Here is a 12,467-nt window from a genome sequence, read left to right as displayed (position 1 = left end):
TAAATTTGCTCCTTGACTCTTTTAGAATGTTATGCAAAACGCACAATAACTTTTGTTTGTAAATATGTTTTCAAAGTTTCATATGAGAGTGAGCGAGATGACTAGATTCAGATCTCGCTCACTCTCATTGAAATGTCAAAAACCTGTTTACAAAACAAAAATTATTGTGCCTTGGGCATTACTGTTTAGTGAAAATTCTTTATGTACAATTTAAAAACTTCTTAAATACAAGAAAAATACACGAGGGCAAAATGCTTCTATTGGAAACATATTAATCCAAATGGAGACAAGGGAAAGTTTCTAATTGGAAACAAAGTGAAACCACGACGAAAGGCTTCCAAAACCTTATTGAGTTGCTCCTGAGTGTAGGATTTGTTCTCATTTCTGGTCTTTTCTCCTTTCTCATCTAAAATAATAAGAAAATCTCTCAAAAAAATTATATTTCCGGGGTTTCCTATTGAAGCATTTGAAGACACTTCAGAAAAACCCTTTTTGTTCACGAAATAGGTAATTATTTCATTTGAAAACTTCACGTAACGTTAACAATAAAGATTGGCACTTAATTTAACTAAAATTAGCCAGAAATATGACATAAATGTTAAACAAAACGAATAAACAACAGTCACTTTATTGTGTTTTTTCATTGGAAAACATGGTTGACCTATGAAAAATTTAATGGTGAAAAGGTACACTTTTAATTTTTCTGAGAAATTAACAAATTAAAATTTGTGAATATGAATGGATTTACGCTCTATTTAGAGCAAAATTAACTAAATAATGGAACTGTGGTATAGAAAATATATAAATATAGCAATTTAGTACTGTATTTATCATGAAAACAGTGACGTTTCCATTTGGAGTAGCGAAAAATTTCCATTTGAAGCAGGTTTTGAATTAGCTTAATTTACCCTAAATAAATTTGTTCAGAAACAAAGGCAAAAATTAGTCATTACGAAACTTGGGTTCGTACGAAACATGGTCACTTTCCCCTATCACTTACTAAATTTTCTCCATTTTTTCATTACTCAGCAGCTTGAGAAAATTAAGTGACAGAGAAAAGATTATTTTTTAATTTAGAAATTCGTAACAATGTGATAGGAATATGTTTGATTAGATGATTTTTTAAATTTCATAAATGTTTTTTTTTAGAATGGAAAATGAATTTTTACAAATTTAAAGTCATTTTTTTGCTTATTCTAAATAGAAAGAAAATATAAAATAATTTATACTTTAAAATTAATCTAAAAAAGAAGAAGAAAGAAAACGAACTGAAACATTGATGCTTTTTCTTAAAAAAAAAATTATCACTGCTTTATTCCTGTCAACAATTAATATTTTTTTTTATTAGTAGACAGTTTAATAATTGTAGTAAGTGTAAATTAATTTATGAAATTTAACAAAGGAAAAGAATCCAAATGATATTTAACTGTCAGACAATGCAGATAAATCACAGTTGATGTGCCATTCAAAAAGAAAAAAAGAAACAAAAAATAAACACTTTTTAGTGTTGTATTTTTACTTCTCTTCTCCCCCATCCCGAACCCACAATTTGTCAAATAATTAAGACTGAAACTGGATTTTCCAAAAAAAAAAAAAACAGTAGAGAACTGTAATAATAAAAAAATAAAAAGAAAATATAAAAATATACAAGGAATAGGGGAGAGCGGGGCAGAGTAGTAGGCAATAATGAAGCAAAGTTCCCAGCCACGAAAGAGTTTGGGCTTCAAAAAATTGTAGTAGTGGCTACCTCTCAATTTCTTCGGAACGTGGTGGTCACAATAAAAAATTAAGTTCCAGGAACGTTTGTTGTACGCTGTGCAAAATTTCCATAAGTTGTATAGGATATAGACTTCTATACGTTTTACTGGTGTACAAACACCGAATTTTCTGTACTGAGAAACGATCTAGCTGGTGCACGAAATGGGGATACTAAAGTGTCTTATTATTCTACTTTGATCTTTAGTGCACAATGTCTCAAATGGTAGTAGAAGTAGAGTGCTTGCTGTATAATGGAAGTGTCCCGGGTTCGAATACTCCTTACGTTACCAAAAATTTCCAGCCCATATGTGTTTTACGAGTTTCAGAGATCAGAGGATAGAGTTGTATCTTTATGACGGTCTCTAGCTCGGTTCGATTTTTGGCATGAAAGTAGTACATCAGTCGCTCTAAATATTCATTGTCACTGATTCAAAAACACTTAGATTGGTTGCAGTTATATAAAGCGGCTACCAATATTGAACGGTAAACTCTTGCTGAACCGTAAAATAGTCAGCGAGCTAATTTCAGGACTTTTTAATCAAAATGGGTGACAAAGTGTCCCAGGCTTTGCGAAGTGCTCGCGAACTCTTGACTTAGATGTTAACTTCAAAAGTACTTTCCCAATATTTATGTTTACCGGTAATCACCTGATTTAAATCGATTGATAAATCACTCAAAAGATTCCCCAAAATAGTTCTAAGAGTAATAAAATTGATTTTCGGACAAAAATTACTTATCGGTTCATTACCGTTTCACAACCGATTTGAACCGATTTATAAATCACTCAAAATATTTTCCGAAATACAACTCAGGGGTAATTTAAATTAATTTCGTATAAAAATTACTTATCGGTTATGAATCGGTTCATTACCGGTTCAAAACCAATTAGAACCCATACACTTATGTTGGAAAATCCAATACCCTTCCGACGAGCCCAAACATTACCTCATTAGGTTGATAAATGCGCTCTCTAGAGCATTGTAAACCTTTAAATTATCCATTAGATTTTTAAATATCAACAAAATTGTTTGTTATTTATGTTTTTGAGACATTCGGGAACTGGGATAAACCTCCAGTCTGAAGCTGGTATTACTGAATGCAATCGAATACCTTTAACATCAGAAATTGGTGACCTCTAGGGGTTTGAACTCTGGACACTTACATCGTAGAGCGAAGTACTCTTCTCTTCTGAGAGCTGTGACAGACTTGAGTATTAGCCGAGAGACGGCTTAGCGTAATTATATTCGAAGTAATGCTTAAACTACATTGTTATCATTTTCCACTAAGTCGTTTCTCGGCATAAATTCTGAGTGTGTCAAGGACCTAATATTGATCTATTTCGTGCCCCTGGAAGGGTTATCGTAGAGATAGTCAGTTTAGTTATGAAAGTTTATTTATTTTAGATCTTGGTAGGGAGTAGATCGTAAGAAGGAATGCTGACAGCTCTGGAACAACTTCTGGTAGCCAAAGCGCTCATCTTTGCAATTGTCTTAAGGGTTTTCTCCCTTTGAGATTCCTTGACCGGAACTCATAATAAGGAATTATAACTTAATTGTTTCCATTCTGGGGGAAGGTAGAAATTCTCAAGCTCAATCATTCGTCTTGCAGATTTTGATTTTTCCAAAAATTTAAATCTTTATGTTTGATCGAGGGCCAGAAGGATGAATAGTATATGGAGGCTAGAGATGTCTCTATTGATCGGGTCTTATACACTCAAAAATCTCAGTCTTGAGGCATCGTATGTGGTTGCGGTTGTATATGTATTGCTCACTTGAATTATATATTAAAGGTGAAAAATCGTATTTCTAGTTCACGAGAATCGTTTTCTTGTGTGTCTCGGTTTACAATCTTGTCTCTTGTATGGGCTTCACACCTAAGGCTTAGCCTTATGACTTACTTGCTCTAATTTCTTGCCATTCATGATTTTTTGGAAAAAGTTAAGCTAGGATTGGATTTTTAAGGTCAATTGATCTATTAAATTCTGAAGAAAAACCAATCAAAGTGATTGCTATTTAGGATTGTGAGAGTTTCAGAAATTAGGCTAAACCTCCAGTCTGAAGATCGTTACAGGGTCTCGTTAGGCTTTCTTGTCTCTAACGAGGTCGCGAGCTTAGGCTACTCAGGTTAATAGCCTGTACCTTTGGATCTTCCGCCACTTCAGGAAAATGTTCTCAGTCGGTCCAAGGCGCTCCAAGGCAAGATCTTGAATTTATTTCAGCCTCCTTGTCCTAGGTCTGCCCTGAAGTCGAGGTTCCTTCGCAATGGCTTGCATAGTTTTCTGGGGAATCTTTCATCGATTAAAGCTATTTCAGTAATTATCCCGCTTTTTGTGGATTACTGAAATGAAGTAATATGTGGTGTTAACCTCGGAGCAGACCTAGACGAAGTTGCCTGAACCATATTCTGGCTCTTGGCTAGGTACGCTTTGAAATCGACTCCAAACACTTTATTAAAGTAGAAAAGAAGAAAGAGGAGGTGAAGGCTATTCTAAATGTTCTAAACTCGCAAGTACGTTATGATCAACTTCGAACCTAGGATCTCGAATCCGTAAATGTTGTTCTATCACCAACCCACTGAGGTTAATAAATAGGGATTTTCCTTGTTGGAAATTTAACGATGTTTAAATGAAATCAGATGCCAAAGGTTGAAATGGGTTATCGGTTGACAAAAAAAGATTTTCAAAGGATTCGACTTTAAAAATATTTTGCTCAAAAGGGGCCGTTTTCGTGGAAAAATCGCAAACTGTACCACCTTTGCAGCTTGGGAAAAATCTTTTGTAGCTTTGTAAAAGTATCAGTTAAAGCTGTTGGAATTCGATTTTAAAATATAACAAAAATATCCTTCTAGTGTGCGTTGGTGTTATTGAACACAATTCAAAACCTATTTTCTTAAAACTCAATTTACCAGAGCTTTCGACACCGATCGTGTCTTCTTCAGTGGTCATTTGTTTGTCTTTTTTATTAGACATATTAGTCAGGATTTTGTTTATTTTTTGTCACAGTGTTTGAGATTATTAAGGAGCAAATCAGCTTTTTTTTCTTCTCTGAACAGCAAACGGCTTTGTACTTGCTACTTGTACTAAAGAAATGAGATTCTCATTTACAGTCGGCCAATTTTATAAAAAATAATTATTATTCTTACCTATCATTCCATGACCTAGACCTAGAAGATTTCTAGACATGCATTATTAATTTTTCTTCTACGGAAATCCGAGAAGTTGAAATGAGATCCCGAAAAGCTGAAATCCTGATGGAATCAAAATCCTAAAGAGCCAAAATCGTGAAAGCCAAAATCTCGGAAACCAAAATCATAATAATAATAATAATAATGGTGGCACAACGTTTCATAGAGGAACTAGGCCTTCCCACAAGGGGAGTTCGGGATATCCATTATTATTTTTTCTTATACGGGGATGCGGTTGTCAGTCCCATGTCCCGTGGTATCGATTGCAGTGAAGCTCACTTGATGCAATTCGAATACTTTTAATGCCAGAAAATATCCTGGTGACCTAAAGGGATTCGAACCTGGGACACTTGCACCATAGAGAGAGTACTCTACCACTTGGTTCATTGAGTGCCCCGGCCAATTTTTGTTTCCAAAATACGTAACAAAATTTGAAAAGAAACTCAGAATCCGCTTCAGTTTGAGATTTATCATTATTTGGAAGAATTATTCAGTTGACAGTGAAATATCGAGGGATGCACTATAATAAGAATAGAGTGTACAAAACTGCCCCATTATTGTTCCAATGTGCCCCACTATATGGTTCTTTTAAGATAAAATGAATTCTTGGGAATAACTTACTGATTAGTTTAAATTCCAGTACAGTTTATTGGCTTTTTAGAATACTTCAAAAGTCAATAAAGTAATTCAAAATTTATATAAAATGCCAGATAATGGAGTACATTGGAACAATAATATCAACTACTCTCTTTTTAAAATTATTTAAAAGTCTCTTAAATGCCCCGCTTTCCCTATTTTCTGTGGATTACAGTAATTTTTTTGCAAATTAAAAATTTATATATCTTTTTCAAAAATCTCCATGTTCATTTATTTATTTAATATTTTATTTATTTTAGATAAAAAAAAAAGAATCAAAGAATGAGAATAAATTAGAAGTGAAAGAAAGCCAATGTTTCAGTCGAATATAACGTGAAAACAAAAAAACAATAGGTATTAAAAGGAAAAGCTAAAAAAATCTATATTTAAAGATAGTTTATAAAATAAAATTAAAAAAAAAGAAATCTTAATAGTAATTATCACTATTTGAGGAAAAAAAAATTACACGTCATAAAAAAGGCATAAAAGAAATAGCTAATTATTTTCTAATGGTGATTATTGTATGATCGTAAAGGATTTATTTACGCGAAAATGATGTAAAAGATTTTTTATATTTATAATTTAAAGAGCGTTGGAATCGATTGAACAATTTTATTTGATTGTTAATGTGAAAATAAACAACAACAAAAAAGCTATATCGCGTGAAAAGGATTTTTGCAAAGAAAAAGAAAAAAAAAACAACAAATTCAGGGGATTTCTCGTTTTTTATATGCGTATTTAAACTTGTAATCGTCGCGTATCGCACACGTTATCGTCGGTTTTAGCGTCGGTCGTTCTATAATGGATTCGTCCCCAAATCCACCGCGTCGGTTTTATCGACTGAGACAAAAATTTCTCTACAAAATACATTATTTTAATAAGAAAAAGTAAAGAAAAAAAATAATAAAGATATTCCCACAAAAGACAAACTCATTTTATATCACAAAAAAAAAAAAACAAAATGACTTTCATCACTTTTAGTAATGTCTTGCTTTTCAAGGCATTGCTAGATAAAAAAAAGAATAAAAAAAAAATACTAGAAAAAAAATGTAACAATAAATTTGTAATACAAGAAAAAAATGTGATTAATGTATTTTTGTTGAAGGAATTTTTGTTGAGACTAAAAATGTACTTGTTCGTCGGGGAAGTACATTTCTTTGAGTATAATCATATTGCACTTAAAAAAAAAACAAAATAAAAAAAGAATATAGTACTTTTTTTCTCTCAGAAAAAAGTGCAATGTGATTAGTTTTAGATTATAAAAAAAATCGTACGTACCTTATTAAACCAAATTGATAGAAAGATTTGGTCGCGTCGCGTTCTCGTCGCGTTTTCGGGTGATTCTAATAAATTGAGTTATTTATTGAAAAAAAGTAATATATGTAATGTAAAAGAATAGAATAGATATATAGGAATTAACAAGAATTTTATAATTAAAAAAAAAAGAGAAAGAAAAGGAAGAAGAAAAATCTAGAAAATAATAAGAAAACAACAAAAGTAATTCTTGCTATTTACCACTTAAATGGAGTATACTTTGTGTTATGTTTAAAAGAAAGAGAATTAAAAGAGATGGATAACATAATGATGGTGAAATATAAAAAAGTTACAAGTAGCTACATGGATAATGACATAAATGTTACTTTAACCTACCTAATAAAATAAAATGATATGCAGAGTGGATAAAATTTCGATACAGTTTTTCATTTATTTCAAAAAATAATACAGATGAAATTTTTTTAAAATGGATTAGAGGTTATGTTGCAAAGTGCAATGGTAATACTTTGTGATTTTTTCCAATCCCTTAATTTTCATGATTTTCATAAAGTCGTTCTGAAATGGAACTCATTTCACGGCTTAAAAATAATTTCAAGATTTGAGGTTATGTTGTACTTAACCTCAAACAAAGCTAGTCGAATTTTGTCCAATAAGGTTTCCGGAGTTTCCGATATAATTTTCTTACTCCTTTTTTGAAAATTGGAATATAATTCAGGAAGTTACAATTTTCGCAACTCCATTTTTGTGGAGGGTGCCATACTTTGGAACACTTTGCCTGATAACTAACATTTTTTTTGTGAATTATACGTAATGAAAAATTTCATTTGCTGACTAATTTTGCCCAGTTGCCATTAGGGTTATGTTTTTCGAGCCGGGATATAGAACTGAAGGACCGCCTGAAACTGTTTTCATAGGCTGTAAAGCTTAGAAAAGCTTGATCATTAAAAATATGTCCTGATCTAAATTTCATTAACTCTCAACAAATAGCTACTTTGCAACATAACCTCTTATTTATTTTAGAAATTTTCTTCCGACATCATCCATAAAATCAACGAATAGATATTTTAAAACGACAAACATAACTTTTCCCACTCATTCTGTCAAACTAATTTGTTTAGAAAAAGCTAAAGTTCCCACCAAGGAAAGATTCTTATAAAAAAAAAAACTCAAAAATTTGCAACATGAAATATTCCTACAAGAATTTAATTTAAAAAGAAAATATAATTAATTTGTTTTATACGTCTCACATTAACTTAAAATGAAGCAAAACAAATAAATAGGATATTTTAGCAGCATGCTACAAAGTCTGATAATGTCATTTACAATAATATATTTTTGAGAATACTTTATAAATAACATCAATTAAAGGAAAAAAACAACAGGAAGGTAATTTTTCATTCAATCTGGAAATACGGAAAAAGGTCAAAAGTATATGCAATTTTTTTGAGAAATGGACAATGGTAATGGAATTTTGGACAAGAATAAAACGCTTTTTGTTGAGGGATTTGCTGAAAAAAATCACTGTTTAAGCAATATTTGCATAAAGAATTTATTAAAATTGTTAAATTCCAAATATAAAGACAAAATTTTTTATCACTAAATTATTGTTGCACGGAAAATTTTCAAAATCAATGGCACTTGCTCTTTTTTGATAAATAAACTTGAAAAAATTGCGCATTGGGGCTTGGGCTTACTTTAAAATGTGAGGTTATATTTAGAAGTAACCTAAAAATTATAACTGGGTAGAAAATTTTTAAATTTTTATTTTATTTTCTTTTAAGGTATTTGCAAGAGAAATCAATTTTTTGTAGCGTTTCTTTGTAAATTCTCAGCGAGCACAATTGTCTGAAAAAAAAAGCAGCGTTTTCAGCGTATTTTTGTTGAGACTATTATCAAAAATATGCTGACCGGTCAGCAGTTCTCGAATAAAAAATGCTAACCAAATGTATGGAAAAGATACCGCCTCGCGAGTGTTATTTTAAGGTTAGAAGAATTCAGCTGAAAATACATGTTTTCAGCTGAACTGAAATCGGTTAGCGGTTGGTGATCGCTGAAAACATATCATTGCAGGATTAGCAACTGTGCTAACTGCATTTGCTTAGTGTTGAATGCGGAATGAATGCTGATACAAAGCAAATGTAGTTAACACAGTTGCTGATCCAGCAGCAAAAGCCGCGCAGCGATACGTCGCTTCAATGAATGCTGACACAAAGCAAATGCAGTGAGCACAGTTGCTGATCCAATGTATTTTCTAAAAAACGAATTGTATTTTCAGCTGAATTTTGCTAACCTTAAAACGACACTCCAATTTGGTTAACATTTTTTGTTAGAGAACTGTTGATCGGTCAGCATATTTTTGCTGATCGACTCAGCAAAAATATGCTGAAAACGCTATTCTTTCAGCTAACTGCGCTGCTGAAATCTTCCTTTTTTTAAATTCAAAATTCAGTTTTAAAGATCCAGCGAGACACAGTGAGCTAAAAATGTCAGCGTTTTCAGCAAAAATATGCTGAAAACACTGCCTTTTTTAGCTAACTGTGCTCGCTGGGAGATTAGATAATGCCCCAGCGAGAACCAAAACCGACTTCAATTCAGCTGAAAGCATTTGCATTTTCAGCTGAAATTCTGCTAAACTTAAAAGGACACTTGCAATGCAGTATCTTTTCCATTTGGTTAGCACTTTTTGTTCGGGAACTGCTGATCAGTCAGCTGCTCAACTCAGCAAAAATATGCTCAAAACGCTATTTTTTTAGCTAACTGCGTTCGCTGAGGTCTTCCATTTTCTTTAATTCAAAATTCAATTTTGAAAGCCCAGTGAGCACAGTTAGCTAAAAAGGGCAGCATTTTCAGCAAAAAAAATATGCTGAGAAACTGCCTTTTTCAGCTAACTCTGCTCGCTGGGAGGTTAGGTAATGACGCAACGAGCACCAAATGTTAACCGACTTCAATTCTGCTGAAAACATTTGTATTATCAGCTGAAATTCTGCTAACCTTAAAACGCCACTCGCGAAGCAGCACCTTTTCCATTTAGTTAGCACTTTTTGTTCGAAAATTGCTAATCGGTCAGCTGATTGATCAGCAAAAATATGCTGAATACGCTATTTTTTTTAGCTAACTGCGTTCGCTGAGATCTTTCATTTTCTTTAATTCAAAATTCAATTTTGAAAGCCCAGTGAGCACAGTTAGCTAAAAAGGGCAGCATTTTTCAGCAAAAATAAGCTGAAAACACTGCCTTTTTCAGCTAACTGTGCTCGTTGAGAGATTATGTAATCACCCAGCGAGCATCAAATGTTAACAGACTTCAATTCAGCTGAAAACATTTGTATTTTCAGCTGAATTTCTGCTAACCTTAAAACGACAATTGCGATACAGTATCTTTTCCATTTGGTTAGCACTTTTTGTTCGAAAATTGCTGATCGGTCAGCAAGATATGCTGAAAACGCTATTTTTTTTTAGCTAACTGCGTTCGCTGAGATCTTCCATTTTCTTTCATTCAAAATTCAGTTTTGAAAGCCCAGCAAGCACAGTTAGCTAAAAAAGGGCAGCGTTTTCAGCAAAAATATGCTGAAAACACTGCCTTTTTTAGCTATGCTCGATGGAAGATTAGGTTAATGACCCAGCGAGCACCCACTGTTAACCGACTTCAATTCAGCTGAAAACATTTGTATTTTCAGCTGAAATTCTGCTAACCTTAAAATGAAACTCGCGAGGGCAGTACCTTTTCCATATTATTTGTTTAGCACTGTTTGTTCGACAATTGCTGATCGTTCAGCTGATCGACTCAGCAAAAATATGCTGAAAACTTTGTATTTTTTTTAGCTGACTGTGCTCGCTGGCTTATTCCATTTCTTCAATTCAAAATTCATTCTTGTAAGGTTAGGCAATAAATGAGTCTCAAACTTGACAAACAGCTTTGTTTTTTTTTCTAAATAAGGCTAAATTACTAATAATAATTTCCTTTTAATTGGAAAATTAGAAGAAATTTTTCTACTTTAGATTATTTGATAGGTTATATTCAACATAACCTCACAATTTTATTATAACCTAAACGTCAAATTAGAGATTACAAGTTTTTTTTTTTTAAATAAAATCTTATGAATCAAGAAGACTTTCCTTCCCTTGCAATAAAGATATTTGAGTGTGTTTATTTCTTTGTCAAAAAAAAATTGCAATTGGTGGCTTTTAATTTGATGAGAAAGATATTACAAAACCAAATGCAAATGATAAGTCCATATCCATTAAAAAGAAACCAGGGAATACATAAAAGAAAATCTTGTGTGAAGAATTATGCAAAAGAACATTAGATTAATACCTTGTATTTTCAACTATGTAATTAACATAATATCACCAAAAGGGAAATGTAACTTAAAGGAGAAAATAATAAAATTGAAAGTAGCAGAAAAGAGAATATTTTTTCAGTTTTTACTGTTCAAAATTTGTAAATTGATTTTTGACGAATCATTTTTTTGAAAATTAAATTGAAGCTTTAACGGTAAAGTCTTTTTATTCAATTTTCAGTTTGATTGACTTTTGGATCAGTGTGAATTAATTTTTATGGAGTGATATTTTGATTTTCTGATGAAATTTTTTAAATTTTAATAAAAAAATTAATATTTTTTATGGAAAATCGTGTCGTTAGTGTGTACTAAATATTGAAATTAATATATTTCGTACTTTTAGTACTGCTAACGGCTTAGTACACGTGTTGCCAACTGGGATTGTAATTTTCTAGCAGTTTGTGTTTTTTCTCACCAAAAATTTCTATTTACAAATTTTATCATGTCATCAAAATTGGAAATAAATATTCGTAGCTTAATAGCTCAATGCGAGGAGATAGCCAAAGCAGACAGCATGGACTGGAGGCTTAAGAAATACATCAAGTCTATTGATATTTTGATTCAGGAGCTCGTAGAAGAGGAAATGATGTACGTAGGATGAATGTTTTGCTTTTGATTTTGGGCAAAAAACAGATATTTCTTTCAGGGATCCTGAAAGTAAAGCTATTGAGGAGTATCGGAGGCGGTGTGGAGAGCTAAAGAAACTAGTTAATTATCAAGAACCTCAGAAATCTATCAGCAAATTCGCTCCATCTGTAGATAGTATTTTCAAAGAGATTCAGCAAGTTCACAATGCGAATTACCATCAAGAACTCAGGAAGGATTTGCTGGGAAGTGATTCTATGCGACTCAGGAAGGGTGGGGGCACAGCTCCAGGAGATGACATGGGAAAAGCCATGAAGCACTTTGCGGATATTCAAGAGAAAATTGCCGAAAACATGATATCACTAACTAGCAGCTTAAAGGAGCAGACCCAGACAGCAAATAGGATTATAAAGAATGATGTTGAGACAGTGAAGAGATCTACTGTCCTATCAGAGTCCAATTTTGGTTCCCTGAAGACGAAATCTGAGAAACTAAAGGAGCATTCAAATCGAGCCTGCAAATGTTGGATATGGATGATGATTGGCTGTGTGATGATGATTTTCATGTGTAAGTATAGAAAACCCCATATATCCTCAATTGGAACAATTTCTCATGGCTTTTTCTTCCTCTTCTTTCCAGTTATGGTCTTTTTTATCAAAGTTATGAAGAAATAAAAGCAAAATAAATAAAAAG

General features: G+C 32.4%; 1 protein-coding gene across 1 annotated transcript; it reads left to right on the top strand.

Annotated features, from left to right (window-relative positions):
- Window positions 1–11,556: 11,556 nt before the first annotated feature.
- Window positions 11,557–12,466, top strand: LOC129810048 (vesicle transport protein USE1). The gene is made up of 3 exons (XM_055860284.1): window positions 11,557–11,777; window positions 11,836–12,341; window positions 12,414–12,466. Exons 1-3 carry the CDS (start codon window positions 11,632–11,634, stop codon window positions 12,446–12,448), a joined length of 687 nt encoding a protein of 228 aa, XP_055716259.1. The 5' UTR covers window positions 11,557–11,631; the 3' UTR covers window positions 12,449–12,466.
- Window position 12,467: the final 1 nt, after the last annotated feature.

Source organism: Phlebotomus papatasi, chromosome 1 (genome assembly GCF_024763615.1).
Source record: "Phlebotomus papatasi isolate M1 chromosome 1, Ppap_2.1, whole genome shotgun sequence".
Lineage (NCBI taxonomy): Eukaryota > Metazoa > Arthropoda > Insecta > Diptera > Psychodidae > Phlebotomus > Phlebotomus papatasi.
This window is presented reverse-complemented; position numbering and strand designations above follow the sequence as displayed.